The sequence below is a fragment of the Alosa sapidissima genome, chromosome 2 (genome assembly GCF_018492685.1).
Source record: "Alosa sapidissima isolate fAloSap1 chromosome 2, fAloSap1.pri, whole genome shotgun sequence".
NCBI lineage: Eukaryota > Metazoa > Chordata > Actinopteri > Clupeiformes > Clupeidae > Alosa > Alosa sapidissima.
In genome coordinates this window covers 9623188-9636916 of record NC_055958.1, presented here as the reverse complement: position 1 = coordinate 9636916, position 13729 = coordinate 9623188, and the positions used below count along the sequence as shown (strand labels likewise).

The following is a 13729-nucleotide window of genomic DNA, read 5'->3' as shown; positions in this document are numbered from 1 at the left end:
ATAAGTCATTTTTTAAATTAAGTCAAATGTCAAATTAACATTTTTTAAATTAAGTCAAATGATTTGACAAGAAAGAGCTAGGTAAGTCTCTTTATACTGAAAACAATACCAACTAGTTTTTTTTTATCTTGATATAAGATTATAAACACTTAGTTAGATTTTGTTAGATAAGCAGTTTTTGCAGGGTGGACGGCAAAAATATAGGAGATGGACGGCATTATGATGAATTGAACGCCATTACTTTCACATCTTTGTTCAATGTATTGCTGTGTTCAGGGTCTGGTAGTCATATGTAAATGTAAATCAGGTTTATAGGCCAAGTATACTTGCGTATACAAGGAATTTGGTCTCTGCATTTATCTCATCTGTGAATTAGTGAACTCACAGAGCTCACAGAGAACAATGAGTGAGGTGAAGCACACACTAACCCGGAGCAGTGAGCTGCCTTGCTCGGGGAGCAGTGAGGAGTTAGGTGCCTTGCTTAAGGGCACTTCAGCTGTGGATGTGGCATGGGAGAGCAGTGCTCAACCACTTACCATAAATCACGTGAAATTACGAAATCACGTGATATGTGAAAGTGTTCCTGAGATATTACCTACTTTCTGTTTGGCGGCTATGCCGTCAATTTCGTTTGGCTGTGACCGGCAAACACTTCTACCGAAAATCAAAAATCCTTCTAGTAACTTTTGTGAGGCTTGGTCCAAGGATCATTTACGTCAAGTTTCGTGAAGATTGGACCAAATTTGTGACCTGTGAAACTTTGGTTTTACTTTCTATTAAATCCCGGCCCTGCACTGTCGGTGCTCGGGTCCTAAAAATCAAGCTTTAGCCATCACTCATAAAAAGCTGTAGGGTGAGGTAAAGAAGAGAGTGGACAAGAGAAAACCTAGGATCCTGGAAAATCAAGAGAGATTCTGTAAGAGGAATGGTTTAAAATGTTCTGCACTGTAACCTGATAAGATACTTGAAGAGAAGATTGAGAGGTGATTTATTAGCAAAAGCATGTTATATAGTATCAAATGCAGGGGTGGCAATATAATTGTGCCACGTGTTTTTGTGTATAATTTTTCTCAGAATAAATTTGTTTCACTTCAAGGTTGGCTTTTTTTTTCTTTTTTCTTCCAAACCATAATGTCTGCACCATGCAGTTGCACCCCCCTATTTGAAACAAGCCTTTGTTGGATAACCAAAATATATTTCATCCTCACCTGTAGTAGAGGATCTGAGGGATTTGTCCTCGTGTTTGGTTGGTGCCATTACTGCTCAAACTGCAGGTGCTGAAGGTGAAAGCAACTCCATCGGAACACTGCACTGTGGTCATCCCACCATCACCATTAGCAGTGCGACTGCCGTAGTTTCGTAGGCGGACAGCATATTTGACACCCTCCTATATGATTGAAGAGTACATTGTCATACACATAATACACATACTTCACATCCTCCTACATGATTAAAAAGTGCATTGTTATACACATGGTCACTTTAGTCTAGGGAAAAGTATTTCTCAAAAGTGTTACCTTAAGGGGGATGGCTTTATCAAGCCTAATCTCAGCAATGTCACTAGGAGAATCATCTGTGCTATAGGTGCCTTTGACCAGCTCCAGGGATGTCCATCGATGGGAGTGGGCAGAATCTCCTGGGTGCTCTGTCTGGGCCTGGTTGAATGAGAGAAAGAATAGATGGGTTAGCTGATGGAATGGTTTGAAAGGGTGACTATTGACTTGGTTCAATAGAACATGCTTATGGGTTATAGCATCTTCATACACTGCAAAAACTGCTTATATAATTAAGCAATATAGCACGAGTGAGAGTGGGGTTGGTCATGGATATTCCCACGGGTGTTGTTCGGCCGTAGCCACGAGGCCGAAGGCCGAGTGGTGCAGGCAACTACAGCTGTGGGAATATCCATGACCAATCCCACGATCACGAGTGCTATATTGCTTTTATACAACAATTCTACCACAAACTAAATAATCTGAAAACACCCCATTATTGTTTAAAAATTTTAATTTCGACAACATTCTTACGCATCAAAAAATAGTTCCCTTTTCAATAGACAGCGTCTTGGTTGCTAGGTAACCAACATTCCAGACCCCTCGTTATGGGTCTTTGTGGTTTACATGTCTTCTTGAAAGAAATGTTGAAATCACATTCATATCTAGGTTTGCTGCATGCATGTTACAAGGACACTGGGCCATGTCATGTAAGGGACATGGTACTGCAAAAAAAACGAAACATAGTCTACATTGCAGAACCAGTCAACTTTATTAATGTATAGTGAATAAATGTTAAACTACTGTGCACAGCCTGACGTGACGATGCTAGCACGTTAGCAGCGGTTAGCTAATTATGCTAACGTTAGTTATTTACAAGTCTCCTCCAAGTGACAATCATATTATACACAATGCTGGCAATGCTGAGAACAATTAGCATCCTCGTTTATCTTACTTACATTGAGTTGACTGTGTGGCTTAATCCACAGATGTGGTGAAGCACTGTTTCGTTATGGTTTGCTAAGGAGTAACCCATTGCTTGAAATAGTGGAGAGCTGGGTGTCAAATCTTCGCATTGTATCGCGGAGTGATTTATTATTAGCTGTGCTGAGTCTGAGTTGAAATGTCCAGGGATATTCCAACTCATGGAACGTCTCTCGGCCAATCAGAAACAAATAAATAGTTCCATAGAACCCAATTGTTGTATAATAACATCTAACCAAGTGTTGTTAATCTTATATCAAGATCAAAAAATCTCGTTGGTATTGTTTTCACTATAAAGAGACTTACCTAGCACTTTCTCGTAAAATAATTTGACTTAATTTAAGAAGAGCTTAACTTATTTTAAGACATCTCATTCTGAAAACAAGCAAATTTGTCTGCCAGTGCATTGAGTAAATTTGTCTTCATAAGACTCCTTAAATTAAGTCAAAATTATCTTTCGAGAGAGCGCTATGTACTATGAGTTATGAGTCCCTAACATGAGCAAAAAAAATCTCAAGTTTAGTTTCATTTGCTCACGTGAAACTTTCATGTGCTCACGTGAAACTTTCAGGTGCGCACATGAAAGTTTCACGTGAGCACATGAAAGTTTTGTGTGCGCACGCAAAACCTTTTCACATGAAACTTTCACGTGAGCACATGAAAGTTTCACATGCGCACATGAAAGTTTCACGTGAGCACATGAAACTGAACTTTAGATTTTTTTTTGCTCATGTCCCCTTAGGGGCTCCGTAGCTATGTAAGTGTTCATACTAAAAATAATACCCAATAGATTTTTTGGTCTTAATATAAGTTAAAGGAACTGTATGTAAGATTGTGGCCAAAACTGGTACTGCAATCACTTTCAAATTACTGTAGAGCGGTGTATCCCCTCACCCTCCCCCCTAACTGGCAGAGCTGGCAACCCGGATGCCGAAACACTACTGACTTTGTAATTAGTAGATAGGTAGAGGGTGGTGCATCAGGTCAAAACACAACATGACAACATCAACATCAGTTGATGGCTGCAATTTCAGTTTTTAAATGACAATATCCTGGCCGGACTACTGTTGTCAGTGATATAATTATTTGAAATGAACATAATTTCTTAATGTCTAGTGACATATCAGGGCCATTTTATGATTAATTGAAATACATTTCTTACATACGGTTCCTTTAAATTAAAAAAATTGGTTCAATTTTATTTTTTGCAGTGTAAATGATGGATGTACCAAACTACTGTGGTTCACATTTGCATATTGAAGCGTAGGAAGCATATCATTTGATTAGATAATGTACTGTGCACCATTGCATCCCTACAAGGGACCATGGCATTTTGCAAGGGACCATGGCAAGACTGTCGCTGGAAGGTATAATGTTACGGTGACCAAATGACAATTTACTGCCAATGTTGCTGCAATGTTGTGTGTTAGCTGGGACATTACTTCTTCTCTGTGGCGTCCAAGATGCTAATGGTAGGGCTATTTTACTCTGCAACACGACACTTACCGTTTAGGACAAAATTGCACCAATTGTGCCTCCAGCGTGAGTATATGGTATAGTAGAGATGTCACATCTGGCAAACAAAGTGACCATTACGGCAGCCGTGGCCTACTGGTTAGCGCTTCGGACTTGTAACCGGAGGGTTGCTGGTTCGAACCCCGACCAGTAGGAACGGCTGAAGTGCCCTTGAGCAAGGCACCTAACCCCTAACAGCTCCCAGAGCGCCGCTGTAGCAGGCAGCTCACTGCGTCGGGATTTGTGTGTGCCTCACTGTGTGCTGAGTGTGTTTCACTAATTTCACAGATTGGGATGAATGCAGAGACCAAATTTACCTCACAGGATCAAAAGAGTATATATACTTATACTATACGTATACTTAACTATTACAGTGCCTTTACTGTGCCCAACAAAATCTGTGTGACTGTGTGTTTGCAGCTTGGCAACCATTGCTAAACTGATTGGCAGGAGAATGTTGATTTTATATGAATTATTATATTGCTCTCTGTTTATGAAAACTTTTCAGGGCTGTCAAGCTGTAGTTTAGAATGGTTTTAGAACAACTAGAGGAGTTTTATGCACGCAGCCTCTTGGAGCTTAGTACTGAAATCTAGAGAATATTAGACATGCATTTGCTAAGGTATTGAACATATTTAGTCTCTTACATCATCAGCAAGCACCTCCAACTCGTACTCATGAATACCACCTCCACCGTAGACGCAGAATCCCACCAGTACCACCCCTTGTTTGTCAACACTAAAACAGATGGCATCAGGTGAACCATTGCCTGTGTTCCAGCTGCGGCCCTGGCTCATTTTAGTGAAGCGGCTGGGTGAGGACTTCACAGAGTGCAGAGAGTTTAGCCCGTCCATCTGAAAGAGTCAAAGGTTAAAGTCAGATTAGTCAGAGTTAAAAACTTTACTCTGCCATTAGTGATTATCTCATTCAAATGATGCGTGAAAAAAAATATTACTGAAGGTGACCCTTTTAAACAAATTGACTACACTGCAAAAACAGTTTATCTAATAAAATTTAACCAAATGTTATGAATCTTATATCAAGATCAAATCTAGTCGGGGGCCTAGCAGGGTGCGAAGGCACCCATTGAGTTACTAGCTTTTCCTATTATTATACTTCTGACATTGAAGTCTATGGCAGCCCATAGAATGCCAGGCTAAAAAGTACTGAAATTTGGCAGAAAGTTTCGGTACACTCCACTGACCACTCACACTCATTTAAGGATCTCTAAACCCAGCCGTCTAGCTCCACCAATGGGTCAAAATTTGGTCGAAAATTGAACCGCTGGGTCGAAAGTTATGAAATTCAGGACCGTAAATGAGTGTGAGTGGTTAGTGGAGTGTCCCAAAACGTTCTGCCAAATTTCAGCACTTTGTACCCAGGTGTTCTATGGGCTGCCATAGACTCCAATGGCAGAAGTACAATAGGAAAAGCTAGTAACTCAATGGGTGCCTTTGCAGCTTCACTGCTAGGCCGCTAATAGGCCCCAATAGGCCCCCTTCAATTTCCCCTTGGGGATCAATTGAATTGAATTTCCCCTTGATCAACTGAATTGAATCACTTGAATTTCCCCTTGGGGATCAATAAAGTATCTATCTATCTAACTATCTATCTATCTATCTATCTATCTATCTTCTATCTATCAGTAATAATAAGAAAACATACAAACACAATGAGCTTCGCTGCTAGGCCCCCAAATAGATTTTTTGATGTCAATATAAGATTAATAAAACTTGGTTAGTTTATCTTTTGCAGTGTAGCTTACTGTAACAAGTGTTATTAATATCAAGATAAAAAAAAACTAGTTGGTATTGTTTTCAGTATAAAGAGACTTACCTAGCGCTTTCTCGTGAAACCATTTGACTTCAAATAAGTCAAACCTTTCTTAAATTAAGACACCTCATCCTGAAAACAAGCAAATTTGTCTGCCAGTGTGTTGAGTAAATTTGTTTTGATAAGACTCCTTAAAATAAGTCAGCGCTAGGTAAGTCTTTTTATACTTAAAACAATACCAAATAGATTTTTTGATCTTAATACATACCTGCAAACACCCTATTTTGATTTAAAACAGCGATTTTCTCCGAAAAGCGACTAGTTTGCAGGTATGTTAATAAGATTATTAACACTTGGTTGGATTTCATTTTTTGCAGTGTAACCCAAGTGTTATTGAAAATGAAATCTAGCCAAGTGTCATAAATTAATCTTATATTAAGACCAAAAAATCTATTTGGTATTGTTTTCAGTATAGAGACTTACCTAGCGCTCTCTCGTAAGATTATTTTGTCTTAATTCAAGAAGACTTATTTTAAGGCGTCTTATCAAGACAAATTTACTCAACACACTGCCAGACAAATTTGCTTGTTTGTAGGACAAATTTGCTTAAAGCACTGGCAGACAAATTTGCTTGTTTTCAGGATGGGACGTCTTAAAATCATTCTTAAATTAAGTCAAATGATTTTACGAGAATGTGCTAGGTAAGTCTCTTTATACTGAAAACAGCTTGATATAAGATTAATAATACTTGTTAATAAGTAATAAGTAAGTATGCTTGATATAAGATTAATAATACTTGTTTAGATTTTATTAAAAGAAGCAGTTTTTGCAGTGTAAGATTAATAACACTTGGTTAGATATCCGTTTTTGTATTTTTCCCAGAGAAATTCTCACCTCGGAGCCAAGAGCTGAGGCAGTAAGTTCACTGACGATGCTGGCCAGCAATCCACAGGTATTAGACACCAAGTGAGGGGAGAAGAGCTCCACTTCTTTCCTCAGGCTCTTCCTTACTGGCAGCACCACAATCACCAACATTTTCTCAAGAACCTCACGGAAACTTGTCATACCCATTAAGTTTTCTTCATTCTGTACAGAAAAAAGAAGACATTTCCAACTGTGCAGTGACTTAAGTGACATATCTCAATCAATCAATCAGTTTGGAACAGCAGAAAGAACAGCTGCGATTGGATAAGGTTTTGCATGTCCTTCATTGAATATGTTCAGACTCTTTATGCTGGCCCTTATGAGTCCATCCAGTTCACCCATGCAGTGACAACTCGAGCATACATGCGTAGTGTATAAGTGGACAGTAATATTTGTGTAATTATGTCGTTCCAGCTATTATTCCACAATAATTGATATTTAAATGGAAACTCCCAGAATTAATGTTAAACAAATTAATGTAGATGGAGGAAGAATGTGGATTTTATGTTTTACTGTGAATAACACTGCAAAAACTGCTTGTTCTAAGCAAGTGTTATAAATGTTATATTCTAAAAATCTAGTCGGTATTGTTTTTAGTATAAATACACTATCACTTTCTCATCATTTGACTTAATGCAATAAGAGATTTACTTATTTTAAAACATATTATCAAGAAAACAAGCAAATTTGGCTGTCACTGCATTAATCAAATTTGTCTTAAAAACAAGCAAATTTGACTGCCAGTGCTAAGCAAATCTGTCTCAAAAACAAGCAAATTTGGCTGGCAGTGCTAAGCAAATTTGTCTTGATAAAAAATCTTAAATTAAATCAAACACTTATTAAACTAAAGTCAAAATCATCTTAGGAGACAGTGCTACACACAGTAAATCTCTTTATACTGAAAACAATGCCAACTAGATTTTTTTTATCTTAATATAAGATTAATAACACTTGGTTAGATTTTATTTTTGCAGTGTAATCTGGTCATGGATACACATTCCTACTCCACTAGAGGTAGTGGCCCGCCAAGCATTAGGTTATCAGGCGGCTCGGTATTTTTTTCCTGCAATGGAGACGACGTTGGTTAGCTTTACTGCAAACTGCTTTTCTTAACAAGAAAAAATTGTTCAATGCACTGGCAGCCAAATTTGCTTGTTTTTAGGACAAGTTTGCTTAACGCACTGGCAGACATATTTGCTTGTTTTCAGGATGAGACGTCTTAAGTCAAATGATTTTACGAGAACACGCTAGGTAAGTCTCTTTATACTAAAAACAAAACCAACTAGATTTTCTGATCTTGATATAAGATTAATAACACTTGGTTAGATTCAATTAGATAAGCAGTTTTTGCAGTGTGAATGTTACTTTTAAAACAGACGACTGGTAGCTCTGTGAATTAGGGGTCATATTACACTGCAAAAAATGAATTCTAACCAAGTGTTATTGATCTTGTATTAAGATTAAAAAATCTATTTGGTATTGTTTTTACTATGACTTTTTTTTTTTTTAAATTAAGTCAAATGATTTCATAAAAAAGCGCTAGGTAAGTCTCTTTATACTGAAAACAATACCAACTAGTTTTTTTTAATCTTGATATAAGATTAATAACACTTGGTTAGATAAGCTGTTTTTGCAGTGTAGGTGACATTCAAATATGTTATTTTGTTGGCTTTTCGATGATTGTTGCTGCTGTACCATGGAGGACAGGCCTATTATGAATTTTGTCCATCACTGATGGTAGGCTTTGGTAAAATAACTTCAATCACAATGGAAATATCACACTGCAAAAAATTAAATCTAACCAAGTGTTAATAACCTTATATTAAGATATAAAAATCTATTTGGTATTGTTTTTAGTATGAAAAGACTTACCTAGTGCTCTCTCGAAAGATCATTTTGACTTAATTTAAGAAGACTTTGAATTATTTTAAGGAGTCTTATCAAGACAAATTTACTCAACACACTGGCAGACAAATTTGCTTGTTTTCAGGATGAGACGTCTTAAAAGAAGTCAAGCTCTTCTTAAATTAAGTCAAATGATTTTACGAGAAAGCGCTAGGTAAGTCTCTTCATACTAAAAACAGTACCAAATAGATTTTTTTGATAAGATTAACAACACTTGGTTAGATTTCATTAGATTAGCAGTTTTTGCAGTGTACATGTATATGTGTGCATAGATAGTTTGGCTATGTGTGGTACTGTACAGTCTCTCCAACATCTCCCTTTATTTATACCCCCCCCCCCCCCATGTTTATTTATTCCTTTTATCCTTGCACTACTGGAACTGTGGCACAAGAATTTCGCTGTATTGCAAAGCATATGCAACAATAAAACTTGAAACTTACATGGCTGAGCTTCTCCATATGTGACACCAGCAGTGGGAAACGGTGAGCAAGAGCGGAGTCATTCTCTGTGCTCACCTGCTTGACCAGTGAGCGAAGTAGTACCTCGCCATCATAAGCAATTGGAAGAATAGAGGTCAACTTCACTGAAGAATTGCACAATGCTGACATCACTGCTGCGAGCAGACGGCTGCTTGAGGTACGGAAATTTGCCTCTTGGATATCCTAGGGTGAAAGGACAGTGGGAGAGAGCAGGGTCAGAAACTTAACATGAGAATCTTAACATGAGAACTGGCTTATTAAGGTAAACAGGCAGAGGTGTATCTCGGTCATCATGTTCATGTTGTCAGACAATTCTAATTAAAATGTTGAGCTTGGTCTGTGGTCAAAACAAGTGGTTTTCCTTTAATTGAGTTACACACACCTGCCAAATGTGGCTTGTGTAGCTGAAGCTATATAACTATAAACTGAAACTATACTATGCAAAATCTGCTTATCTAATAAAATCTAACCAAGTGTTATTACACTGCAAAAAATGAATTCTAACCAAGTGTTATTGATCTTATATTAAGATTAAAAAATCTATTTGGTATTGTTTTTAGTATGAAAAAACTTACCTAGCGCCCTCTCAAAAGATCATTTTGACTTAATTTAAGAAGACTTTAACTTATTTTAAGGAGTCTTATCGAGACAAATTTGCTCAATGCACTGGCAGACAAATTTGCTTGTTTTTAGGACAAATTTGCTTAACGCACTGGCAGACAAATTTGCTTATTTTCAGGATGAGATGTCTTAAAATAAGTCAAACTTTTCTTAAATTAAGTCAAATGATTTCACAAGAAAGCGCTAGGTAAGTCTCTTTATACTGAAAACAATACCAACTAGTTTTTTTTATCTTGATATAAGATTAATAACACTTGGTTAGATTTTGTTAGATAAGCAGTTTTTGCAGTGTAATCTTATATCAGGATATAAAAAATGACATTTGAAATTATGGTATTGAAATTAAATTTAATTGGTATTGTTTTCAGTGTAAAGAGACTTACCTAGCCCTTTATTGTAAAATCAATTGATTTAATTTAATGAGTTTGATTGACAAATTTGGCTGCCAGTGTGTTCAGCAAATTTGTCCAAAAAACAATCAAATTTGGCTGCCAGTGCATTGAGCACATTTGTCTTGATAAGACTCCTTAAAATTAGTTAAACTCTTATTACATTAAGTCAAAATGATCTTTTGAGAGAGCACTAGGTAAGTCTCTTCATACTAAAAACAATACCAAACATATTTTGATCTCAATTACAGAATAGACAAAGACAGAATAGCAAAAGGGCTATAATAAATATATAAGTTAAGATAATATCCAACTGAAACACAGATCAGTGATCAGGTCAGGTATTCCAAGAAAACTAGCTACATACAGCTGTAATAGGCATTAGCACAGATAACATTGATGTTATCAATATATCTACATTCCTAGTCCAATTTGCATCTTTTGAATTAAAAAAGTTTTCTTTCAGAAACAAGAACATTTCTAAATGATTCCAAACTGTTAGGGGCCATTAGGGGTCGACCAATTATCGGCCGGGCCGATTATTAGGGCTGATATTTAGCATTTTTATAATAATCGGTATCGGTCATTTTTCCCACCGATAAGCCGATATTGAAATGGATAAAGAATGAAACGCGCTACTTTGTCTGTAAAGCGTCTCTCACTCCCTGCATTTGCTACTATGTGGTCAAGAGCATTGTCCCGCCCACTACACCGTCTGATTTGTTAGTTAGCACGAATGCAGCCAATCAGGATCAAAGACTGAACACAGAGAAAGTTTAGGATTCTCACTGAGGCAGACTGACTGGGCTTCAGCTGTACGGAGCTCTTTTTCGAAAGTAGCCTAAGGAAGGTACCTTACATTGCTGAAGTTGCAATGAATCACAATCATCTCAATCATCACTGTGGGTCGCGGAGACATGTCAGGTGGGGCGCGAACTGACGTGAAAAACAGGAGTTTTTTTTATTAATTTTTTTATCTGTAGCCTAGGCCCAGGTAGCACCCGATGCGCAATGGACACACTGTGTTATTCATAGGGAAGCGCTCGTGTCAAGGCAGCTAAGTTAGTCCCGACCTGAATGAGATTTTGAACGAGGTTGTAAGAGTGGTGAATTTCATCAAAACCCGGCCCTTAAGAGCCCATCTATTCTCCACACTTTGCGAGGAGATGGGAGCTGACCAAAAGGCTGTACTGTTTCACAGCGAGGCAAGGTGGCTTTCCTGAGGTAAAGTGCTGTTGCGCGTGTTTGAGCTCCGAGTCGCCTCTTCTTGGAGGAAGAGCGCATGTTTGAATCTGCAAGCACATTCCCTAATTAACATTTCTTGACGAAGCTGGTCTATCTTAGCGATACATTTGGAAAGCTCAATGAGTTAAATCTCCAGTTACAAGGCAAAGACAAGCACCTACCTGACCTAGCAGATAAGATTACTGCATTCACCAAAAAACTTGAGGTATGGGACAGGCGCCTCGAGCGCGACAGTATTATGCCTTTGAGAATCTGAGTGAAATCGCTGAAACGTCTGATTCGGGAGCCACTCTTGTGATCCCATGTATTAAACAGTACACCTACATCACATCCCTGCAAAGTTTATTTCAAAAATATTTCCCAACCAGCAGTGCTCAGTATGACTGGATTATGGATCCATTTAATGCAGCATGTTGGTATTTCATTGAATATATTGTACAATGCTGTAAAATATTGGCCTATAGATGCTTCCTAATATGTTGCTGGAAAACAGAAATATGTGTGTTTAATTTACAATGGCACATTATGTATTTATTTATTATTATATCTGCAGCACCAGCTGATTTTAACTCTGCTGAAGAGGATATTTAGAACTTGTCATTATTTCAATAAATTTGACAATTTTAAGCTTTTAAAATTTAAACCTGACCATGTTGTTAGAGCGATGAGGGACAGGTGGGGCTCGAAAATGCCCCCTTGATCAAAGTGGGGAATGAAAGAAAAAGTTTGAGAACCACTGATCTACACTGAAGTTACAAAAACACCACTTTGTAAGCTACTGTCTCTTTGATCCGGATCAAAGTAAAGCTCCCACATCCTTCATTTAGCGAATTCCCGATTGATGCACGTTAGTGATATGCTGTTTAGCCTACTAGTTACAAACTCTGGTGCTGCGCGTCGCGAGTTCTTTGCCTCCACCTCGTCCATTAATTGTGAATAACGGGACAGCTTGGCGGACGTTATCCCTTAGGCCTACATAGAAGACAAGTCCTAAATTATGCTCCTTTTTGAAACGGACTGTCAGAAAAGACCAGGCTACAGGCACCCAGGGCCAGTCGTAATTTAATCCGACCTGAAGTAAATTGCGCCCTGAGCTGGCTTTTAACGTGCCTTTTAGGCTCACAAAAGTGTAGCTTAAAGCCTACATATGGACACAAATTGCATGCTTAAATAGCCTAAGAACTATTTTAAAACTGTTTTGTTAAACTATTCAACCATCACACATGCACCTCTTCCTCTCCCTCTCCCTTTCGTACACTCACACACACGATGGCAAAGCATCCTCTTTGTGACAGGTCCCTTAACATAGTTAACAAGCCCATTGTGTAGGCCTAGTCTATGAAAATAATTGCTATCACTCAGCTCTTGGATTAACTTCATACACAGGATTTACACTTGTGATGCAAAAGAAGATATCAAAAGAAGAAAGGAAAGTTTGCATAATTAAATGCTTTTGAATTATTTTTTTGCAGCATATCACCTTCACTATCTACCCTCCTTTTTGACAACTGACCTATCGGTTATCGGCCTCCTGTTTTGGTAATAATTGATATCGATATCGGCCCTGAAAAAAACATATCGGTCGATCCCTAATGGCCATGCACATTAACATTCCTTGGGCAGTCAAACCCAATGTCAAGACTCAAATTAAAACAGTAACAACATCAAAATAACAGGTAGGAGAAGGACTACTCTCAACAATCCGCTACACAAAATAGGAAATAGTAAAAACAGGGAAAAAAGCTATTTGTCGTGGATATAAAAATTCCAGCCAAATACCTGATCCAGGCAGTTGAGCAGGTCACACAGGCAAGCCCACTGTAGAGCAGGGGTGGGGTAGAAAGAGTGAAAACAGGCGGTGAAGGTGTTGTGGCATTCCTGCAGTACAGCTTCCAGTAGTATGAGAGGCTGGCTGAGGTAGCCCTGTGGGTCATTATCTAGCTTGGTCAAGCAGTTGTCCATGCCCTCCGACAGGATCTTCTTCAGTAAGGTGCGTGTCTTACCCACACATTCTGCCAGCTTGCTTGACTCCTCTACCACGGCCTTTGAGGTGGCTGAATGAAGTGAACGATAAGAGGTTTTCATTTTACTTTTGAGGGAAGAAGGGAAGAATATAAAGACTCCAGATCAAGATCCATTTATTATCTCAGTTTGAGGATTTTGCGTCAGTCAAATCTCAGGACATTTTAAAGCCTACCAAACATTTTTTTTAAACAAATTTAACCATTACGCATACATGTAGAATATATTCGATCAATATGATGATGATGATGGACAATATTTTAGAAACACTTATTGAAGTGCACATTAGGGCAGTTTCATCAGAGAGGCCCCTGAACAAGCAATCTTAAATGACCAAATGTATTTAAAAATGTGATCAGACTCCACTCTCTCAATCAGG

General features: G+C 38.1%; 1 protein-coding gene across 14 annotated transcripts in view; it reads right to left on the bottom strand.

Moving 5' to 3' along the window:
• Positions 1-13729, bottom strand: part of mycbp2 (MYC binding protein 2) — a 301458-nt gene that overhangs the window by 166145 nt on the left and 121584 nt on the right. For all 14 annotated transcript variants that reach the window (XM_042066141.1, XM_042066068.1, XM_042066086.1 and 11 more), the window contains 6 exons: positions 13108-13382; positions 9035-9256; positions 6660-6851; positions 4640-4846; positions 1518-1655; positions 1209-1387 (listed from right to left, as the gene is read on the bottom strand). In XM_042066141.1, coding sequence (XP_041922075.1) covers positions 1209-1387; positions 1518-1655; positions 4640-4846; positions 6660-6851; positions 9035-9256; positions 13108-13382 — 1213 coding nt within the window. The remainder of the gene's footprint in view (positions 1-1208; positions 1388-1517; positions 1656-4639; positions 4847-6659; positions 6852-9034; positions 9257-13107; positions 13383-13729) is intronic.